Source organism: Muscardinus avellanarius, assembly GCF_963383645.1.
Source record: "Muscardinus avellanarius genome assembly, chromosome: 9".
NCBI classification, from domain to species: domain Eukaryota; kingdom Metazoa; phylum Chordata; class Mammalia; order Rodentia; family Gliridae; genus Muscardinus; species Muscardinus avellanarius.
In genome coordinates, this window is record NC_137795.1 from 106,083,007 (window position 1) to 106,107,229 (window position 24,223).

The window sequence follows — 24,223 nt, forward strand, 5'->3', positions numbered from 1 at the left end:
ATTAAGATAGTTAAAACATCAAATAGTTGTGATATAAAAATGAGAATGTGGGCCAGGCCTAGTGGTGCACGCTTGTAATCCCTGTGCTTGGGAGGCAGAGACAGGAGGATTGCACAGTTTCGAAGCCAGCCGTGCTGGCTTAGGAGACCCTGTTTCCAAATAAAAATAAAATAGGTCTGGGAGTGTAGCCCGGAGGTAGACGGGCTTCCAGGAACCCCAGTACCACAAAAAAAAAAGAAAGAAAGAAAGAAAGAAAAATGAAAATGCTTAATATGAAAGTTTAGTGTCACTCATGAATCAGAAATCACATCATTCCACAATGAAACCAAACCACTAGCAGAATTGTGTCACCATTGGATATAAAAGATAATTAATACAAGAAAAATATATAAACATTCCGGCAACACCAATTGTCAAACACAGCAGCTATAAAATGAATATACAATGAGATAACAATATATCATTTTTAATAAACCAAGTATAAATATATTTAAAATGATGATATCGAGGTTAGTGAGGATAAGATAGGAAATGTACTTTTAATATTCTGTAGGTAGGAAATATACTTTTAATATTCTGTAAATAAAAAGATATTCTTTTAAAACAATTTGACAGCATAGCTTCCAACATTAAAATAGACTGCATATTTTGGTCCAATAATCATAAAAGGAAAAAATGAGAAATTATCACAGATGAGTTAATTCAAACATGTCCTTTTGAATTACAATGTCAAAATCTGGGGAAAAATGTACATGACTAGAAATATGTTGATAGCATTTACAGGTTTTAATTTTTAACTTTCTGAGGAAGTACTATGGAATATTAAATGAAAACTATAGATTATAAACTATAAATAACATTAGATCAATACTTCTGCATCTTAAGTATGTGTGAGTATAATTAAATGTATTTATATGAAACAACATCCAGAAGGAAACAGGCCAAACTATTTTAGTGATAAAAATAATTTTATATTTACTTACTTATTGATTATTCATAATATTCTCTACTTGTATACTGAATGTATGTTCATTATGCCACTTGAGTAAAATAGCCTGAAGTTCAAAATAAGACCCAGTGGATGGACGTAGGAAGGGATTAAAGGAGATAAATCAGAACAAAATATAAATTTTTTAAATATGTGCCTGCCTGGATGGATTCCTGTACACATTCACAAAGGCAGCAATTTCATTATATCTGAATGTTTTTTCTTCAGATCTTTCTCCTTATTTTCTCTAAATAAAATATGTAGAGTAAACTGTTAAAATTGACTGTGAGCCCAGTGTGGAGGTGCATGCTTGTAATCGCAGTACTTGGGAGGATCAAAGGTCCGAGGCCAGCCTCAGCTACTTAGTGAGGCCCTCTGCAACTTAGTAAGACCCTGTTTCAATATAAAGAATAAAATATAGGGCTGGGGTTGTAGCTCAGAGGTTAAATGGCCCTGGGTTCCATCCCCTATACCATATTAAAAAAAATTTTTGACTGAGGCTTATAGAGATGTAACATTACCTTTTGAAACAAGTAGCTGGTCATGTGACCTCACCAAAAAGAAGCAAATACAAAGAAAGACACGCATTACTTTCCTCACTGGAAATGAGTTTACTTAGAGAGTTTTATTGGTGGACTAGATTTTATGACAGTCACAGAAATGCATCTACTCAAATGCCTGCCGTCACTCTTTAATGCCAATGCCTCAATATTGGGCCTATCTTTCAGCCGATGACTCTTCTAGTGTAAATATGTAAAATAATAAAACTCAGCATCACTCTGTCATTTAGATTTATTTCTTCCTGTTTTATCCCTCTCCTTCTACTTCTCCTTTTTTTTTTTTTGCTTTTTTACTTCACAGATACTTTCTCAGACGCATACACTCTATCACCATTACGCATCAACATTTGCTTCCATCTCCGTAAAGAAAAAAACAAAAAAACAGGATTATTCTCCCCATTTTATAAGTGAGGAAATGGACTGAAAGTAGTCATCAGCTTGCCCCAGACCAGACATGAAGTTCCTGCTGGAGTCAGAACCCAGGTCTTCTGGTTCCAGAGGCTGGGTGACACTGATTTTATAAGGAACCTATCAAAATTTGTTTATTTATTTATGTATTTATTTATGTATTTATTTATTTATTTAACTTTTGCAGTACTGGAAATGGAACCCAGGAGCATGGTAGTTTTGAGCTAGACCCCCAGACCTAATTTTTATTCTTTATTTTGAAACAAGGTCTCCACGAGTTGCAAAGGGCTGAGGCTGTCCATGAAAATCGATCCTCTTGTGGCACTGCTTAAAGATATAACTTTTGTGTCTTTTAATAAAAGCGAAATGTTTCCATCTTTAATAACTTTTGCACATGCTGAACATCAGAGTCTTGTAAAACACAGTTATTGATTCTTCTAGTCTAAGTCCGGCAGGCATAGCTTTGAGGGAAGAGTAGGCTCTTGGTGCTGGACAATGGAAGGTCCAGCCCCGCCCTGATGGGCTGTGTTGCCACTGAATTGTCTCTTTGTCATTCCTATGATCAGGAAGCAACCAGCTGGGGCCCATCTATGGCCACACATCAGTGATGACAGGGAGTCTGCTGGACGACCATCATTGGCATTCCGTGGTCATTGAGCGCCAGGGACGGAGCATCAACCTCACCCTGGACAGGAGCATGCAGCACTTCCGCACAAATGGAGAATTTGACTACCTGGACCTGGACTATGAGGTATGGCTGGCGACCTATTGACATCAATGACAGCACGGTGACCGGCTCCATCATTCACTCGACTATTGTCGTATTATCTCTTATATACCTACTTATGCTCTTTTTCTTTTTTCTCCAAAGAAAATGGAAGTTTCATCTTTAAAATTTAATTTATAACTATATATCATTTTGTTCATTTTTAAATTTTTGTCATGGAGACTTGAAATATTTTTAAAACTTTACTACCAAAAGTAATGATATAAAGAGAAGGACCATGCTCTTAGGGTCATTTAATAAGTTCAGAAGAAATTTGTAATCTTTTTCTTGGTGCATTAGTCAGCTTTGCTTTATTGTGATGAAACACTTCAGCACATAACTTCATAAAGTGAAAAGTTCACACTTTTAGAAGATCAAAGCCCAAGATTAGATGACCTTGCTGGTTTGACCTCTGGTGAAAGAGACACATGGTGACACATCATGATAGAAGAGCTTTTAGGTACCAGTGGCCACATCTTGAATTGATAAGATGAGTCAAATGACTAGGGTCCTATGATACCACTGAGGGCGCACCCCTGTAACCTAAGAGCCTCCCATAGGCCTCGCCTCCTGAAGGTCCACAGCATCTTCCAGAATGGCTGCTGTGGGAACCAAACCTCTCAATATAGAACTATGGGACCTCTCAATAACCAAACCATCACAATTGGCAATTAATTATGTTATCTGCTCATCTTGAGAATGTGCAGCCATGATATACAGAGGACTACCTGGTGGTCATTATAATACACAGGATAAGAAATCCTCATATCTGAAGTGTTAAGTCATTTATACATTCATGACTATAGATAAGTCTTTTGATGAGTTTTGTTTTCTCAGTTGTAATTTCCACAAACGATATGAAATATCAGGGACTGTCCATACATACATACATACATACATACATACATGCATACATATTTTACCTTCCATCTAACTATCAATGTTCATATTTAGAATATATATATATATATATATATATATATATATATATATATTCATAATATACTAATAGGCATGTCAGGTTTCTTAATAGTTTATTTTGAGAGCCATTCAACTTTAAAATGTACATTAAAAATATCAATTAGAAGGGTATGGTGGCTCATGCTTGTAATCCCAGGACATTCAAGGCTGAGAAGGGGTACTGAATCTTTGCAGCCAGCCTCAGCAACTTAATAAGACTCCGTTTCAATGTAAAAAATAAAGTAGGGCTAGGTTGTAGCTCAGAGGTTAGAATTCCCCAGGGTTCAATTCTCGTTTTAAGGGTAGAGGTAGGGAGGTCAGAAGCAACCTGTTAATCATATGTAAGAATAAAATTTTTTTAACATGTTTATTATATTGCTATCTATAATAGTTAAAAGGAATTAACAATAAATATACTAATGCAGCATACTAGTAAAATAAAAAGAAGGAAATACTGTTTACACAGAGGTTCCCAAATTTTCTTTGTTAATGGAGCCCTTCATGCCATAGTAATATTTTTTAGCAGCCCTAAGTCATTGGACCCAAAATGATTGAAAACTTCTCATAACTTGGTACCTATGTGAAAAAATAGCAATCTATTTCAATTTCTTTTTTTAATATACTTTTACTGCTGCGCCATAGTCTCACATCATACAGTGATAGTGACTACAAGCACACAACACTTGGGGACTTTCCTCTGCTCCCTTCTATTCCCCCTTTTTTCAGTACAGGCTACTGAGGTTGATACTGGTATTCTTACATGTGTACATATCATCCACGGGAGTGGTTCCTTCATTGGCCCCTGTCCCCTTCCTCTAGACCACCTTCCTGGTTCCACTAAGTTTCTCCTCCATTATCTCGTGTCCCTCTAGTGACCCTATTACTCTCTAGATTCTGCATATTAGGGAATGCATACGACATTTCATTTACAGGTTAATCTGTTTTCCTGCAAATGACATAATTTTGTCTTCCATTATTGCCAGGTAGAATTCCATTGTGTGACTATCTCATAATTTTATATTTCATTTATCTATTGATGGACACCTAGATTTGTTCCAAAATTTGGCTATTGTGAATTGTGCTGCTATAAACATGGATATGCATATATTACCATAATATCCTAATTTCAGTCTTTTTGGAAAGATACCCAGGACTGGTATAACTGGATCATGTGATGGATCCAGTTCTAATTTTCTGAGGAATCTCTACACTGATCTCCATAGCATATATACTAATTTATATTCTAACCACCAGCTTAGAAGACTTTCTATGTCCCCATATCCTCACCAGCATTTACTATTGTTTGACTTCTTGATGATTGACATTCTGCCAGGGATTAGACAGAATCATAGTGTAGTTTTTATTTGCATCTCCCTGGTTACTAGTGATACTGAGCATTTTTTCATGTATTTATTGTATTTCTTCTTTTGTGAAGTGTCTATTTAGTTCAGTTGCCCGTTTTATGATTAGGTTATTTGTTTTTTAGTGTTAAGTCTTTAAAATATTTTGTATATTCTAAATATTAGTCCTTTATCAGAGGAGATTTTTTTTATTAACAATAAGATCTTACTAATAAGATGAGTGTATTTGCTTTGGTACACAGAATATTTTAAAATCAATTTTGATACTTCCATTCTCTTTTTTCTGTTTCATTCTTTGCTTTATGTAATGCTCTGTGTTATCAAAAAATAAGCACAAACCTAAGTTCACAAAGGAAATCATTTGAAGGAATGCAGCATGAACAAATATTAATGTACTAAATCCCCAAACGAGTGCTTCACACAGAGTCCAAGAGGTGTCAAGCATCATGAAAATGCATTTGATAATGTAGATATCAGTAAGGACATGTATGTGTATTACTTGTAAATATACAAATATGTATATATATAATGATTTTATTATATATATTTATGTTTAAGAAACGGTGTTTGCTCTACATGAACTAGTAAATATAAGTCAGAATTTATAATTATGTTTCTATTTTCTTTATATATTTCAATAGTCTTTAATTTTTCTGCAATATCAACATATACACATAACATATACATAAATTCATTTCTGAGTAATAATTTAGAATAGAATATACTATGTGAACACTGCTAGGGGCTTGGCCAACATTAAATACATTTAAGGTCATTGGCAAATAATTGTCTTTTCTACTTCCTCTCTAAAAACTTTCTTCTAAATATGATGACTATTAAAAGAGATTGAATGTGAAAATCCCAGAATATATTATCTTCTCTGAATCAGTATAAGTCTAGCTCTTCTGCCTGTGCTCTTAATGGATGAGATAACTTAAATTATTCACCTTCCATTAATAAACTTTGAAGTATGGGGAAGAGGTAAGAAGTTCTGGAACATTAGCAATGGGAAAACATCATTCCAATTAAAAAAACAGAATTAAAAATCTGGTGTCATAGACCCTATTGAGTTTGTGATGTAATCTATGAATATTCATGCACACACCTGCTTTTTGTACAGGGTCAACAGTTTCATAGATAGATGCTTCAAAGCCCATCAATACAAAATACCATGTTTGGGAACATCAGCTATGCACTAAAAATGCCTGCAACATATTTGTTAGGGGTACACTAGGGATAAATTTAAATTTACTGTGAAAGAATCAGGATAGACTGGCTTATTTCTTTTTTAAAGCTACTGCTTGATAATTCTCATCTTCGATATGGTAGTTGTCATATACTGCAGTAAGAGTGGTTGAAATTACTTTTATATTGTTATACTTTTACCTTAATAGGGAGAGAGAGACCCCCTTTGTTTATTTCTTTAAAGAAATTTAGGAACTATACCGGCATCCATTTCTTGGTATGGTTGCACATATCTACTTGATGCATGTGTGTGACCACTAAAGTTATATCATAGGGGCTGCATGGAAATTAGCTTCAGACCCAAAATACTACCAGTTACACAATACTCATCTGGATGTACTTTAAAATGAAGCCTAAAAATTCAGAAGACTGGTCTTATCATTACAAAACCTGGAGATGCTGTGTATAATTTCCCCAAATTATACTGCTCAGTTCTTCCAGAAATGGTCTAAGCTAAGAGCTTTGAGTCCTAAGGATCGGGCTGTGCTGGTAAATGCCCGACAATGGACTCTGTCTGCTGAGGAAGGGAAGAATGCTCTGATTTGTAGAGTTTATGCATTTTCATAGTATACATATTGCACTATGGTACATTGCATGCTACCAACTTGAGACCAGGAAGCAGGGAGTTAGAAAGAGGTGCCCATTACAGAGTATTTGCATCATATAGATACAGCAGGTATAAATAACTTTAAGAGAATATACAAAATAGTGAAATACAGAGATGAATTCCATGTAGATATTAATTTTGTTTAATGTAAATTGTTTAATTTAGACCGCACATAATTTGATTTTTAGTAATGGCTCAGTTTAAAATCAGTTCTCGTGAGCCATTCTGAGCAGAATCTAACGCAGCATTGCCAAGGTAGATCCAGTGTATCTGCCACCCTTTTCAAAGGTGGACAGAATGACGTGAATCAGAGCAGAAACTTTGTTATGGGGTTGCCCTAAGAGTTCAGCTCACTCTCTACTCCCAGCCCCTCGCTGAGCTAGCCACGTGGTACCTTGGGATGGGAGCAGTGCATCACACTTTGCGCACAGATGTGCTTTGCTTCCTTTATCCTTCCCAAGCCAATGATGTCAAAGGGCAAGACAGTCAACTGGTATTTAGCTCAGGCTTTCTCTGTTCTGTAGTCAAACTCCAGGATATACCTACTTTGGATATTATTCAGTTGTTTTTGGCAATATAGCTCTGCTTGGGAAGGGGATGGGGGGTGACTCCCTGCTGTCCATTGTAGAATTACACACTGGTTAGGATTACAGAAAAAATCAATAACAGAGGCTCACACCAGAAGCCTAGATTTTAACCCCTTTCCAACCTTTATTGATTGGGTGACAGTGAATAGGTAATTCATATTCCCCTTTCATACAATGAATATAATATCAGTTTTCTTCTTGAGTTACATGGACAGACAACAAGAAGTAATAGAAAGAAACATATGTATATCTGTGTATGTGAGGGAGTGTTGGTGCATGCTGTAATATTAGTACTTGGGAGGCTGAGACAGGAGGATGACAGGTTTGCGGACAGCCTCAGGAACTTAGTAAGACTCTAAGCAATCTACCAGGGCCCAAGGTCAAAAAATAGATTGGGGTATAGAATAACCCAGAGGGGTAGCTCAGAAGTAGAATAACTCCGGTTTCAATCCCCAGCATTGTGTGTGTGTGTGTGTGTGTGTGTGTGTGTGTGTGTGTGCGCGTGTGCAAATATTCTGCATAGAACAGATGCATCTTCATTCCCTTTTATATAAAAGAAATCCAGATTCCTGCAGGTAGTGCTTCAGGTTGGATGGCAGCTGGGTGGCAGTCCCTTTTATCTTGCTGCTTCTCTGTCCCAGCTGAAAATCGCTCTTAGAAGGCTGCTCACATTTCAATTTGCATTCCAGACACCAGAAAGCAGGAGAGTAGGGAGATTGTTTCTTCTTCCCTTCCTGACAGTTCTTGGAATCACACACTGCCCTTCCGCTTAAATATTGTGAGATCAAAACTAGCTTCAGAGGTTGATAAATCTGTATGTTCACATGGGAGCAAAGCGCCCAGCTGAAAAGCATCATTTTTCCCTATAGAAGCTGAGAGAAAGCACACTCAGACATGGTCTCTGCTGGACTTCATACCTAAGGAAGTTGTTAATGTAATACTATCTGTAGAAGCATGGTTAGTGGATGGTAAGATCATTAATCAGATGCCATTAGAGACACACAAACGTGATTATTACTCTGACAACTGCAACCGTTTTTTATTATAAGGAAAATTACAATACCTGAAGAATTTTTGTGATCGAATCACTTTATTTTACCAGTGAGAAATTCATAACTAGAAATAGTGACAACCTAGCTTCACATGATTAGAAGTCACTTAATTGTTTGGGATCTGTTAACGTAGGCCTGTGATATTTCAGCAGGGCAACTTTGATGGGTACATGTGCCTCTGTTCTTGAAATCAGAGAAATGATAAAGAGTACTCCAATAAACATCCTGGAGGGGAAAAAAAAACACAGAAGCCCCCAGTTAAAAAATCTATTGCACACAGAGGAATAAAATGATCATTTAAAACTAGTACTAAGTGATTAGTCGAAATGTGAAGCTGTATAGCATCACACACAGATTTCATTTCCACCAATTCTGGAAGAAATCGATAACAGATTGCAGGCAGGAAAAACAGCACTTCATTTTAGTATCAATGCTTATTACCATTGGTATCACATATAAGTACACAGTACCTCATAGTATCAGCTCAATACAACCAGAAAATATCTTTCCAGTAAGTTTACCAATTTGAGGTTTTTCTATGTTTCTTCTTTTGTAGTTTCATTACTCCTTCCTTCCTTCCTTCCTTCCTCCCTCCCTCCCTCCCTTCCTTCCTTCCCTTCTTCTTCTTCTTCTTCTTCTTCTTCTTCTTCTTCTTCTTCTTCTTCTTCTTCTTCCTTCCTTCCTTCCTTCCTTCCTTCTTCTCCTTCTCCTCCTCCTCCTCCTCTTCCTCCTCCTCCTTCTTCTTCTCTTCCTTCCTTCCTCCCTTCCCCTCCCTTCCTTCCTTCCTTCCTTCCTTTCCTCCTCCTCCTCCTCCTCCTCCTCCTCCTCCTCCTCCTCCTCCTTCTGCTTCTGCTTCTTCTCTTCCTTCCTTCCTCCCTTCCCCTTCCTTCCTTCCTTCCTTCTCCTCCTCCTCCTCCTCCTCCTCCTCTTCTTCTTCTTCTTCTTCTTCTTCTTCTTCTTCTTCTTCTTCTTCTTCTTCTCTTCCTTCCTTCCTTCCTTCCTTCCTTCCTTCCTTCCTTCCTTTCTTTCTTTCTTTCCTTCTTTCCTTCTTTCCTTCTTTCCTTCTTTCTTGTAGTACTGGGGATGGAACCAGGGGCTAGAATACTACACCCCCGGGCCTAATTTTTATTCTTTATTATTTTATATTTTTATATTTTTCATTCTTTATTTTGAAACAGGGTTTCACCGAGTTGCAAAGGGCCTCACTAAGTAACTGAGGCTGGCTGCAAATCACAGTCCTCCTGTCTCAGCCTCCCGAATGCCGGGTTTACAAGTGTGCACCACCATGCCCGGCTCAATCACTCTTTTATACGTGTTCTTATTTTTGCTAAATGTTTTCCTTTTCTTTCTATATAGGAACCATGTGGCAAATGATGCAGGCACAGACAACCATAGACTAATATATAATTTTATTTTGTTTGAGACCTTGTGTTTTTAATACTGCTGCATAAACCATCATCAATTTGTATTTTTTAACCTAAAACTAATTGGACATTTAAAATTCCATGACACTAAGTAATAGAATGTAATGTACTCATGAGCTTTCTAGAACAAAAAGTTGTGTGTCTTATGCTTCAAATATGAATGTCTGGCCGTTTTTTCTTTTCTTTTTTATTTCGTACTAGGGATTAAACCACCCAGGGGCATTCTACCTCTAAGCTATACCCCTGGCCCTATTTTATACTTTTTTATTTTAAAACAGGGTCTCACTAAATTGCAGATGGCTTCACTAAGTTCCTGAGGCTGGCCATGAAACTGCAACCCTCCTGTCTCAGCCTCACAAGTACTGGGATTATAAGCCTGGGCTACCATGCCTGTCGCAATTATTGTTTTTACTTTCAAAAAATTCCAGAAAAAATTGACAACAGTGAAAGAGAAGTAAAAGAGAAATACCATGTGAATTATGTCTCTTGATAATACCACTGTAACCACTTATCTTCTAATAGAGTATTAGTGGTAAATGTCACTCCTGGTAACATAGATATTAAGTGTAATTTTGTATTATATGTATGTAATGCTATAATACTGTAAATTGACCAAAAATACATGAAAAATACGTATTGCCTTTGATAAGCAATTGTCCCCAAGCAAAGCATTAAAGAGTATTGGCCTCAGCCGGGCCTGGTGGGGCATGCTTGTAACCCTAGCATTCAGGAGCTGAAACTAGAGGATTGCAGTTCTCTGACAGCCTCAGCTACTTAGTGAGGCCCTTCACAACTCAGTGAGACCCCATTTCAAGAATAAAAAGACTAAAAATAGGACTGCGGGTGTAGCTGGGAGGTAGAATGCCCCTGGGTTCCATCCCCAGTACAGCAGGAAAAAAAAGAAAGAAAGAAAGAAAAAGAGTATTGGCCTTATTCCATAGGATTTGGAAGACTTATATTTAAGTCTATACTCCCCTAGATCCAAACAAGCCCCCAGTCAATATGCTAATAACATTTTTAAGCTGTTTTTTATACTCAAAGAAGTCCAATGAACTTTTTTTTAAATTTTTTATTGGTGCACTGTATTCATACATGATAGTGGGATACAAAAAACTTTTGTAGACATACATGCACACATCGCACAGTCAGCCCCCACCCAATCCCCACCCCATTCCCTCCCCATCCCTCCTTCCCATGCTTGGCTTAGTGGTTGACATTTAGTATTATAGCAATTTATCCAAAATTAAAAATGATAATCTCACATAACAGTTTCATTTGTCTGATACCAAGCTTTTGATAACTTAAATATAACATTTTAATATTTCTTTTTGCTTTCTTTCTTACCAGAGACTATTTTTTTCTTTTTTTTTTTTTAGGTGAAACTATCATATATTTATATATTTATTTTTCAGAAAAAATCCAGTGAACTTTTGACTATAGCAGTCACTGAGTTATAGTATGTCTTCGGAGAGTTAAAACAATATTCTTTGCTTTGGGCTGTAGTTTTATCAATTTACTATATTAGTTCTGGTTATCTCAAGTTTACTAGAGGCATTTATTGATAATATGTCTGTGATAAACATGAAAAATATAATTGTAAAATTACTTGATGAAAGAAGTGTCCTGGATAAAATCTTTAAAAGTGTTATCAGAAAAAAATTACAAAATGCCTTTGGGGTAGCAAAATGTCGCTATTTTATTGTTCAAGTTATAATGTAATAATCAGAAATAATGATTCTGAATGCACTTTGATAACAATATAATGTAATGTGCAAAAGATTTTGTCGGCAGACGTCTACATATTTTTGTCTTTTCATTGGATTAAGGATCTCTAACCTTGGGTGTCTTAATAATTTTATTTTAGTTTATTGTAATAGTATGTGGATGTTTATATTTTTGTATTTATTTTTTTTTCCAAAGATCACCTTTGGAGGTATCCCTTTCTCTGGAAAGCCAAGTTCCAGTGGCAGAAAGAATTTTAAAGGCTGCATGGAAAGCGTTAACTACAATGGCATTAACATAACTGATCTTGCCAGAAGGAAGAAATTGGAGCCATCAAATGTGGTGAGAATTCACATCCCCAAAATAGCGGCCCATACAAAAAGAACTTTTTGGTTTGGGTTTTATGGAGTATTGTACAACCACCAAAAAAATACAGCAGTTTTTTTTATCATATTTGTTGGGTTCAACAGTGTGAAACAAATTTTAGAACTACCTGAAATTGTGTAGAAGCTTGATACACTTTGAGAATACAAAACGGCTTTCAAGTTCAACTAGCCTGAAGTATATGGTAGGTTTTGCTCAGTTGGGGTGCAGAATATTTGAGCCATTCTTCCTGGGTTCCCGTGGCAAGGGAATGGGCAAACTGCAGCCCTCTCTTCCTGCTGGCTGTTCAGAATGTCAATACTGTGTTTTCAGATGTCTTCTTACATATAATCTTGCTTCTACTGTGTGGTTTTACTTAATGTTTTTAAGCCTTTTAATCCAGAAACTCAAAATATATTCACGTTAGTGCTTTCAGAGATTTGTTCAAATGGGTAATCAGGAACTCTTCTTGCTCACACTCTATTCATATTGACTATAACACAATTTGATACATGTGATAACGGTTGGATGGTGCAAGCTGAGCCAGGGGAGTGCAAGCTCAGTACCATCTGGCTCCTGTGTTAGTTGGGTGCAGGTTTTACTAGCATTCAGGGAGAAGAGCGGGACTCAGAGCCTGGCCTTCCTATGGCACAGTGGATTAACTGAAACCTGTAATACGGGGGCCACCTTTTTCTGAAAGAACAGTAACTCCTTCTACTCAGAAATGGTATTGAAGAGATCCTGGACTCTGGATATCCACATATTTGAAAGCCACTGAACCAGATAATATCACAAATGCTTGCATTTGTGCTCTCAAAGAACCATGATGTTTTTGTTGCCCCAAACTGTGCCTAGGGCTAAAAGTGATAAACAATCCTTGAACAAATAGATGTTACTGAAAGAATGAACACAGTTTAGGCTGAAAATTATAAAACTCTAAGAGGATAAATTAATATTAAATGTTTCTTCATCACATACATGGCTTAAAATAATGAGAAATTTACACATATACAAAATTTAAAATTTGAGTCTGTGTGGTGGTACACACTTGCAATCTCAGTACTTACGAGGCTGAGACAAGAGGATTGCAGGTCTGTGACTAGCCTCTGCAATTTGGGAGACTCTCTAAAACTTGTGAGTATAGTTCAGAGGTAGAATGCCCCTGGGTTCAATCTCTACTATTATACAGAAGAATAAATAGAATTTTAACTTTGATGAAACGTTCTCATGTGGACTATGGACTACAGAGAAAAATAGAAACAGCTTCATTTGTAGGAAACAGGTACTGTAATAGCCACATTACAATATTTATAATTTGAGAACAATACTGCAAGAAAGACGTGAACAGTTTGTAAATGAGAACATTAAGATTTGACATGGAAGTCAGTATGGTGGTACATGCCTCTAATCCCAGTACTTGGGAGACTGAGACAAAAGGATCACAGGTTCAGAGCTAGCCTCAGCAACTTAGCGAGACTTCAGCAACTTAGAAAGACCCTGTTTCAAATAAATAAAATAATGAATAAATAAATAATAGGGATGAGGATTTCGCTTATGGAAAGAATGTCCGTGGGTTCAATCCCCAGTTCTACACAACAAACAAAGAGAACTTTCCAAGGTGACTGTGAGTGGAAGCCGTGTATTATGGATTCACAATATGTCACTTTTAAGCTATGTTTTGTCTTCCATGTAGTATCATTTCTTATCTAGAGCAGAACACACACACACACACACACACACACACACACACACACACACATATATGCATGTCTCTATATATTTATATGATTGTAGATATATGCATATATCCATATATGTATGCATGCATATTTAAGTGTACTATAGACAGCTGCACAGAAACACATGCTATTTTAGGCTATGGATAAAATAGTACCAAGGTCCATTTTTCTTTTTGTTGTTTTTAGAAGTTGTTGCTTAAAGCAGAAAGGAACAGAATCAAAATAACCAGAATACTGTTTCTATTATTTGTACCTTTCAGAAGAGTTAAAGTGTTATTTCTTCTCAAACCTCTTTGTTAGTCCTAAGAGGGAACCATCTGGTACTCATACCACAAAGAATTTCTTCCTGGAGACCTTCCCAAATCAACATTACCTGTACAATGCATTGTGACTATCAGTGCTACTCGAAACTTCAGGAATAAAAATATTTTATAAGGCATAAATGACCTATAAATATATTCTCTTTAAATAAATAATCGCATGGGCATAGTATAAGCTTTTTAGTCAAAATATACATACCTATGAAGAATTTCAGGTAATATAGAGACAAATAACACATTTTTCAAGCAGCCTAGAAAGGCAAATATTTATATAAGACGTTCGTTTGCAAAGATGTCAGGTGTTGGTATTTCAATGCAGTTGACTCAGCAGTTCCTTGGCCCCCTCTCCCCACACACTCAGTTTGTCTTTGTGTACCCACTGCAGAGTCAGCACCATTACTCATGAAGGATCTTTACTTCTGCTGGGAGACAGTCCTATAACACAGCTATGCGGTCCATTATAACATCTCAGTTATTATGCATAGGCAGTTCTTTTCATCAGCAAAAGCAAACATTTAAGAATAATCATCTGTGAAGGTATAGAGGAAATTTAATAGGAATATTAATTTGGAAAGACAACTTACCTTAGATGTTGTGGTTAATGTGCTAAAATGAAATCACCAGGCATCTGGGATATATGTGTGGGACGGAGGAAGACGCCCAGCAGGGGAGGGGAGGTAATGATGGTACTGAAAATGTTATCAAATTACAGTGCTTAAAATATTATGGCACGATAAAAGAAGTTGGAAGCAAATGTAGATTTTCAAATCTTTAAAGGAAGACACTTAGGCACTATAAAATTCAGTATATCTAAATGGTAAATCAATTTTGTATTTATTTTGAAAGTACACGTATATTGCTAGTTCCATAAACATGAATATATTGTGATAGAAACATGCTCCATAGGAATTTTCGTGGAGTTTTGAGTTGGATTACAAAGTAAGCCGAAATAATCACAATTATAATGATACCAATTACTATTAATTCATATATAGGAGTTAAATAAAACTGGAAAATACTGGCCCCCAAATATCACTTTAACACATAGCAAAAAAAATGTCCCGCATTCCCACTGAGACCAGACTGAGCCACATACTAATGAACGTGGACATCGACCATTTGTTGAGAAGAGGGCAGGGGCACATCTCTGCTAGGAACACTGTCTTCAGAAGGCCCCGTGGTCCACGCTGACGGCTACAGCAATGGCGCTCGTACTGTATCCTGGTCAGCCCATCACATCAGGCTCACAGTGTCAGCCCCAAACTGGATGTTGCAGCTCAGCTAGCTGCCCATGTGTTGCAGAATGCTGGGTCTTACCGTCCAAGTAGACTCATGATGTCCCATCTCCTCCCTGACCCGGGGTGTGATAGCACTGCCTGTTAAGTTTCCACAGGTTCAGGCTCTGCGTGGAGATGTGTTGGCAGTCTTATGTGGATGTTTATTTTCTCCAGTGTTCACCCCAAAGCATGTCTTTCTGTTTTGTAGGGAAATCTGAGTTTCTCTTGTGTGGAGCCCTATACCGTGCCCGTCTTCTTCAATGCTACCAGTTACCTGGAGGTGCCCGGGCGGATGAACCAGGACCTCTTTTCAGTCAGCTTCCAGTTCAGGACCTGGAACCCCAACGGCCTCTTACTCTTCAGCCAGTTTGCAGAGAATCTGGGCAACGTAGAGATTGACCTCACGGAGAGCAAAGTGGGTGTTCACATCAACATCACGCAGACCAAGACAAGCCAAATCGACATTGCATCAGGTCAGTGAAAGCTGTGAGCCATTTGCTCCTGAGAGTGCAGCCTAGCTAGAGCTAAAGCCATAGATATTATGCCCGTGTTTTGTTTCATTAGTGTTACGTGCTCATGAGTGACCTTTGATTCAGATTTTTGAGATTCTTTCTTGGTTGCCCAGTGTGTCAACTAAATGAGAGAAACTCTGGGAAGTGCTGAAATGGAGCGTGGACAGGGAAGAAAGTCATCTGCAGTTAACCCAGGGCAATAAAATGCCCTCATTCTTACAAATCCTCATTCAGAGAGGAAGTACTATCCTTTGTGAACATTTTATGTTTAAAAACATAAAGCAGTGCTTGTAATAAAATGATGGTATCTGGTGTCTTTTGACTGATAGGTACTCAAGTGCCTTTTACTATTAATAGGAAGATTATATTAATTTAATTATATGTTTAAAGGAATGTTCAATTTTCTGAATCAAAACTCTGAAGTGACCTTGCTAAATTCATGCAAATTACCAGAAAAAAAGAAGCAAAAGGTAAATATAAAATGGAAGGACAAAATGTGCATGGCAACTGAGGGAAGACAGGCTGGACTAAGGAGGATAATATTTAAACTTTGCTTTGTAGTGATAAGCTAAGCTGAGGCTTAGGTAATATGAACGGAGATTTAGCTGTCTTGGAATAGTCTCTAATTGACATGGTACAAAGAAAGCTGACATTTCCAAGTGAGATGTTTTAAACAAAGAAAAAAAAATTAAACACAATTTGAGGCTAAGAAATAATCGGTATACAATTTTCTCCAGATTTTTCTTGCAATAGTAATGTTTATTTTATAGGGAACATGTTAAAAAAGACAGAAAGCTAGCGTTAACTGAGCAGAGAGCACAGATATGCAAAGTACTGAGACAGGAAGTCAGCAGAATTCAAGCTCATGAGCATAGATTCCTGCACATACCATGTTCCTAATAGCCACCTCTGCACATGCCTAGTAAGGTTTTTCTAACCCTCAAGTCCCTGTGTCCATCTCATTTTTCCCTGAAGCTATGAGTTCCTTGATTGCCCGACACATGTTTATTCTTCTAACTCTAACTTTTATAACTAGAAGAAATGTTCCAAGAACATTTGTCAAGTTCAGTATTCTGGCCTCTTGAACTAGCAATCACTCATAGACTATCTCCTCCTGAAGGTTATATGTTTTCTTGTAAAATGGCTATTGTGCCTCTGATGCCCGGCTGTGTGGACGGTAACTGAAAAGAATGAAAGGAAGATATCAGGAAGGTTCTGTGTGAGGTGGATCTGTACTGTTGAAATCTAAAGCGACTGGGAAATACCCACGTTCGCTTTCTGTTTACTCTGTTTGTATCGCTTTTTCTGTGAATGTTCAGGCAAAAGGATTGATCAGCCATATTTTACCATTTCTTCATTGTATACACTCACCTGGGGAGATTTAGAACAAATAGAAAATATCTGGAGAGAGCAAAGTAAAACAAAACAAAGGCACATAAAATGTGTACCACAGTTGAAAAACTCCTCCCTGCCAGGATTAAAGAGGCTTTGGTAATGACTAAACACACAAAAATATTAGTATGATTCCCTCCCCCTGGCATTTTCAGAGTAAACCCAACTTGCCGGTGGGTTTCTGTGAACAGGAACCATTGTATCTGAAATAATAAAATCTTAAGGCATAGCAATTGATAACCATTAATTAACTTGGTTTGGTCTGACTAAGGATTTCTAGATGTTCTTATCTACCTGAAGCTGTGTTTACAAGAATTTTTTAAAAAATGAAGAAAGCAACCTACTTTGTGACAACTAATTCACCTTAATAGAGTTGGCTAAAGATGATAAATTAGGGCTTTAGAATGTTTGTCAATTTATATTGAAATATGGCTGCTCAGCCAAGAATCTGGGTAAATTTTTAAAAAAACTGACTTCTAATCTTGATCTTAGATGATTCAATAACGATACCTTAGTATTAGAAATATTCATTTTTTTCCTATACACATGAAAACTAAGTACTATAGTTATTGATCACATTTAAAAGATTACTATAACTAAACAGAAAATATTCATTATAAAATTATATCTTATACTTAGCCATTCACCTGAAAATACTTAGGTAGTCCAAAGAGGACAATTTCATCTATATTTTACGAAATTCAATTTGAGGTATAAATAACTCAGTTTAAGTAGCAACACTCAGAAAATATTTAATTCAATACAGTAGTATTTGCCTTAACAAATGTAAATATATACAGATATATTATCCCATAATATATAATATTATATATAGAGACATAATTATATGTCAGTTCTACTCTTACCAGCAAAAACACTGAAGCACATCCAACCATTTTTCTTCTCTTTGGAAATATCATGGTTGCAAATTGAAAATACGGAAAATCTAGATGAGAAAAATTCCGGATTTTCCATTCATGTAGAAAATCTAGAGAAGAAAAATACCCACTAACAGAATCTTGTTGTACACACACAAATCAGCCTATTGAGAGGTTACTAAAGACATTTTTACATTTTTGAATATTGTTGGTACACACTTGTAACTTGGTTTTGATTCTAGTTAATACATTCTGTGTTTTAAGATAAAGATAACTTGGTTGAAAAACCTACATTGTTGTCCTGGACAACATTATTCTTGGGGAACCATGTAAAATAAGTCCCACAAGTAGGAGAATATCCGATATATTCCTCACACACTCCTTGCACCTTTCTCTCTAGGTTGTGATTAATTATCAAAATAATTTTGATATTTGCTTTTCCTTTTATATTTTTTAAAAAATTGTCATGACACTGAAGTGATTTCCTGCCTATTGTAGTTTGTTTGAGTCTAGAATATAATCCCTAAAACTTATACTAGAAACATGGTCCCCAAAGTGATAAGTTTCAGAGGTGGGCTTTTGGGAAAAGTTGGGGATAGGAGAGCTCTAACCTAATCAGTGGTTGAATCCATTTGCTGGATTCATTATTTGAATGGACCGTTGATCATAACTGTTCACAGATGGCCTATGACTGGAGGCACCAGCAGGCTGGGGACATGGCTTTGGGAATATACCTATTTCTGGCCTCTTTATGTTTTTCTTTCTTCCTTCCTTTCTTCCTTCCTTTCTTTCTTTTTCTTTTGTCTTTTTCTTTTTTTTTTTTTTTTTTTTGTGGTGGTGCTGGGGATCCTGGAAACCCTTCTACCTCCGAGCTACACTCCCAGACCTATTTTATATTTTTATTTGGAAACAGGGTCTCTTAAGCCAACAAGGCTGGCTTTGAATCTGCGTGATCCCCCTGTCTCCGCCTCCCAAGTGCGGGGATGACAAGCATGCACCATCATGCCTGGCTTTCTGTTTCTCTCGCTGTCCCCAGGCTGACATGAGCTGAACAACTTTCCTTACACCCACTTCTCCCATGTTTTTTCTGCTCACCTTGGGCACAGAACAATGGAATTGGCCGACCTTGATCTGAGACCTCTGAAATGGGCTCAAATAAACTTTCCTTCCTCTAAATTATTCTTGTCAGAAACTTTTGCTTCTGAAGATGTTCTGGGTGACCGTAACCGACAGCTTTATCTTCTTGTTTGGAAAGCTGGAATTTTGAAATGTTTTAGTTGACTGTGGTGATTCACTCCATTATTCTATTTGGAAGACTAAACATACCTCCCAAGAGCAATATTGTAATGCTCTTTGGGTAGTAAGAATATAAATGTGCAGTTTTGTCAAGAAAACCCTACCTACTATTTGAAATAAGGGTTCTGTTTTTGTTTTTTGGCAAAATGCCTCAATTTTATGCCACCAAATACAAATATTAAGATCAATACTCAGTTGCGGTGTGCCCAGCATGTATGCAGGGAAAAGTCAGTGAATTTAAATTAATGACCTTTCTCTTCTATTGGGAAAAAATTTAATTTCTACCCATGTATAAACAAAGTCCTTTGGAAAAGTGATTTTATTTTTATTTCTTTATTTTAATATAGTTTCATTGGTGCTTTGTAGTCTCACATCATGATGTAGTTCAGAGGGATACTGAACTGCCCGCACCCAGCACTTACTGAGCTTCCCCCAGGCTCCCTCCACCCTCTATTCTCTTCCCCATCCATGACACTGGGATTGCCATCGGTATTCTCACATACGATCACGACATCAGTGGATATGTTTTTTTGTTGTTGTTAATTCTCCTTCCCACTACTATGACCCTCCCTAGACCACCTCCCTTTCTAGAAGTCATTTGAAATACACTCTAATTCTAAATCAGCTGTGTGGATAAGTTTAAGTGTGTAGATTTCTCTGTTGTGCTTTTGTAGAAGTTTCTTCGAGTTTGGAATCACGGTTCAGTACCCACACTGCCCTAGAGACTAGTACTCAGTGAAGATGGTCATTGTATTTCTAACTTTAAACAGAATCTTCTGTGGCCTTGTTTGTTTTCCATTTGGATGGTTCGGGGAGGAGTGGATGTTGTCTAGGTTTGGCATGTGGCAAGGGAGCGTGCTGAGAAATGCTGACAAGCCCCTGCTCTATCTGGGCAAGTGCTGTTGCTGGGACCACCCATGGTGTTGTCTATACCAAGCAGTAGAATATCTCTCCTCTTGACTGGTGAATATTGTAAAGGCAGCCAACACATTAGTATCTCTTTCAAATAATTAATTAATCCATTCCCAACACTCAGTGACACCTTGCATTGGGAGGTATCTTTTCATCCTAGAAGAGGAAAGAGGAAAAGATCTTTTATAATTTTTTGTTTTGTTTAGTAAGCAGTGACTTTTAGTTCTGTGATTTCAAACCGTGGATATTGAGAGTCTCTAAATTTTTATAATTCAAAAGTTAAATAATGTATACCCAGACATTATGTCACATATATTAAAGTGATTTTTAAAAATTATTTTAAAACACAGTGATTGGAGAATCATTTAGTAATACATATTAATTTTTATTCAAGTTGAAACTATGAGTCAAGCCTTGAAAAGTTACTTTCCTTTTATGTCATATTTATATCATTGTGATTCCAGAAATTAAAGAAATATGTAGCAATATTTATTTCAGTATTATTATATGTTATATATATGAAATAATTAAAAATAGGTGATTTTGGAGAGATATACCTATTTGGAATACCATTATTTCAGTGCAAATCACATTTCTCAAGTAAAACTTAATACCATGGGAACATAGAGCATTGTGAATAAAAATGTTTACAAAAATGGAAACACACAATGACCTCATATTATTTTTATAAATATACAGATAGATTGAAGATCAGAATGAAATGAAATCCAAACAGTATTAATGGTGATTACATATAATGCATAGGATTTTGCTAACTTCTTGATAGTTATTCTTGGTATTCCTGTTGTTAACAATGACCATCACTTATTGTGAAAAAAATAAGCATAGGAGCTGGACTTGGAGACACATACTTGTAATCCCAGTACTTGGGAGGCTAAAACAGGAAGATGGTGGTTTGAGGACAGCTTCAGCGACTTAGGCCCTCTGCAACTTAGTGAGACCTTGTTTCAAAATAAAGAATAAAAAATAGGGCCGGAGATGTTGCTCAGAGGTAGAATGCCCCTGATTTTCCATCCCCCGTAACTGAGATTAAAATGATATTCCTGAAGAACACAATGTTTAATAATGAGTAGAAATTTCACATCTAATGCTATATCAATTTAGAAATTATTATTTCTCTACTTATTGAGAAGCATATATAGCCAATTTTAAGAAAGTTGTTCTTAAATAATAAGCACAAATTTAATTTCCTTAATAGCATTCACAAAATAAATAGAGCATTTTATATTCAGATGCAGACATTTACGGTCTGTATCTATAAACGTTTTAAGAAATATACATGGCTACTTCCGATTCCTACTTTTCAGCATAGATCTATACACATATTGCAAGCTGTCAGGGAGCAGTATATTTATCTTTCTTAATGGTGACTCAGTAGATCAACTCTCTTAATTTCAAATGATCTGCATGATATACCTTTATGTAAAAGTTGTCTAAATATTAATTTTTAGGTTTATTTGTTTTGAATGGGCTTGTAGCTAAGTAAAGTTCCAGAAAAATGCAAATCCATCACTTAACAAAATATGGTTCTGGAATCTCGAGGGGACACTAGATCCTATGGAATTGTGATTCACGGAGCACCTTGTTCTCATTTTAATTTGGAGCCTAGGATACCTATCTAGATCTTAACATGTAAATATAGATATCCTTAGGTATGTCCAGAACATATTTGGCTGACTTTATTCCCCCAGATTCACAAATAAGCTTGCTGTGATCACCACATGGTTCCACGTCAAAAGCGTTTGAGTGAATGGTATGCTGCTCCTGGGTAGTTTCACCCAGCCGGCTTTTCATTACGCTGGATTCCCAGGGCAGCTGTACTGTCCTCACACAAGCTGTGTAGAAATCTACTTTTAATTATACTTCAGTGCATGCTGGTGAGCTTTCCACAATGGATGCATTATATTCCAAGATTAAAGAAAGAAAGGGGAAAAAAAAAGCTAGTGGTAGTTTTGTGATATTAGATATTGACTTATTCTTTAGGAAGCAAAGGGGACACTTTAATTTATAATCTCACTCCAGGATACCATATCCATGCTAGTTTCTGCAAGATTTCTGGGCCTTTAAAAATGTTCTTTTTTCTCTTTTAAAGGGAAGATGAATAAAACATGATTGTACGTAGGTGTGATAATCCTTAAAAATTACAAAGAGAGGATAAAATTTTAGTAAACTTTCTGGGATAAAACAGAGGTTAAAAACTGCCAGTTGGGGGCCAGGATATGTTTTTAAAGCTTCTGTTCATTGTACAAATAACTAATCAAAAAGAAAAAAAATCAGATATCACTAGTTCAAACTACAAGAATAAAAATGGATAATGAAAAATCAGCAAAGAATATATTACTCAAATTCCAACCCAGATATCCATATGCATGGTCATAAAGATGCTTTCAAATAGGACCAGAGAAGAACACAGAACAAGTTAGCTTTGCTCAAGAGACACCCTTCTCTGCTTTCCAGTAAAGGGAAAGAATGAAAATGCTCTTCAACTGACAGATGAGTAATTGACACACTTACACAGTACAATTTTATATCACAGAAAGATACCCAAGTTAAGCAGATACATTTCGGTTGCTGAGTATCCAATTTTCTTTCCAATAGCTAACAAATCATACAGTGTGGGTATGAAACAATTATAGATTTTGACCTTCATAATCAGAAAAAAATAAAAATTAAGCAAAACTTTTAAATTGTTTTCTTCACTTTACCCCATCGCCCCTCAGTAACCTCATCATGAGAATTACCCCAGGGTAATCATCTTGACCAGGGCATTCAGAGTGTGAGATAATAGTTTCTGTGACCATCTGTTTATAATTTTTACACATTTTAATCAATTTGTAAAAACATGTAGCTGGTTTTAGTTACCTGTTTCTTGATGATGCTTCCTAGTCGAAATGGCCCCTGTGGTGAAAGGGAATCCCACAGAGATTCTGGTGGAAATGCTTGAGAACCTCTAACAGGATGAGAGAGACTGCAAGTGGTTCCTCTGGGTACCCAGCACGCTCCTTAGCCGCACATATGTTTTAGTCTCTTTCCTTTGTTAATGAAATCTCTGTGCAGTGCTATTTGAAGGAAGCCGCACCACGCTGCCTAGAAAGTGGCTACACTAGGAAATCATTATGGGCCTGATCCCATCGATAGTTATCACGGCTTTCGATGGTTTATTTTATTCTGATACATTTGTTTCCCTGGAGACTTTTCTAACAACCTGACCACAGATCCTGCTTTCAGGTACCTGAGTTTTCCCTACTTCTGAGTCCTCTTTCTTCTCTCCAGCTATTTTCTTTTATTCCTACTCCTCATAATCCATTTTTATCGAGAAAAATCTTGCCCAAATCTTGCTTGCAAACAATTCTGAAAGATGTTGAAAATCAGCCATCTACATCTTCTCTTGTATATCTTCTCTTTCTAAAAGCCCTTTCAGTCTTTATTCTAGCCCTTCTAAGCCTTTCTGAGGTCCTTTCAGAGACTGAATCCCAATTGTGGAACCTCTGTGCAGAGGCTGGAATCTTGCTACTTCTGGACATAGCATCCTCTGCTGCTCCCTGCCTGCACGCTTGACTATTGTTTATCTAAATTTCTGTGCATTCATCCCTTCTCCCATTCCATTTCTCTGCCATTTTATTTTTATCTTTCACATTGTTGACTTGAGTCTAAGCTGCAATAACCTATTTTCCACAAATACTGCCTACTTCTTTGGGAATGAAGTTTAATCACTTTGCAACCTGAAATGCCTTTATATATACAGATCCATGTCTATGTTATTGTGTGTGTGTGTGTGTGTGTGTGTGTGTGTGTGTGTGTGTGTGTGTGTACACATATAGTTTATTAGTTTA

At 36.7% G+C, this 24,223-nt stretch overlaps 1 protein-coding gene across 1 annotated transcript in view; it reads left to right on the plus strand.

The window, feature by feature from the left end:
* Window positions 1-24,223, plus strand: part of CNTNAP2 (contactin associated protein 2) — a gene marked incomplete at both ends in the record, with an annotated part of 1,557,236 nt that overhangs the window by 354,359 nt on the left and 1,178,654 nt on the right. Inside the window, 3 exons of the mRNA XM_080701281.1 lie at window positions 2,523-2,707; window positions 11,879-12,022; window positions 15,588-15,852. Of these exons, the coding sequence (XP_080557407.1) occupies window positions 2,523-2,707; window positions 11,879-12,022; window positions 15,588-15,852 (594 nt within the window). The remainder of the gene's footprint in view (window positions 1-2,522; window positions 2,708-11,878; window positions 12,023-15,587; window positions 15,853-24,223) is intronic.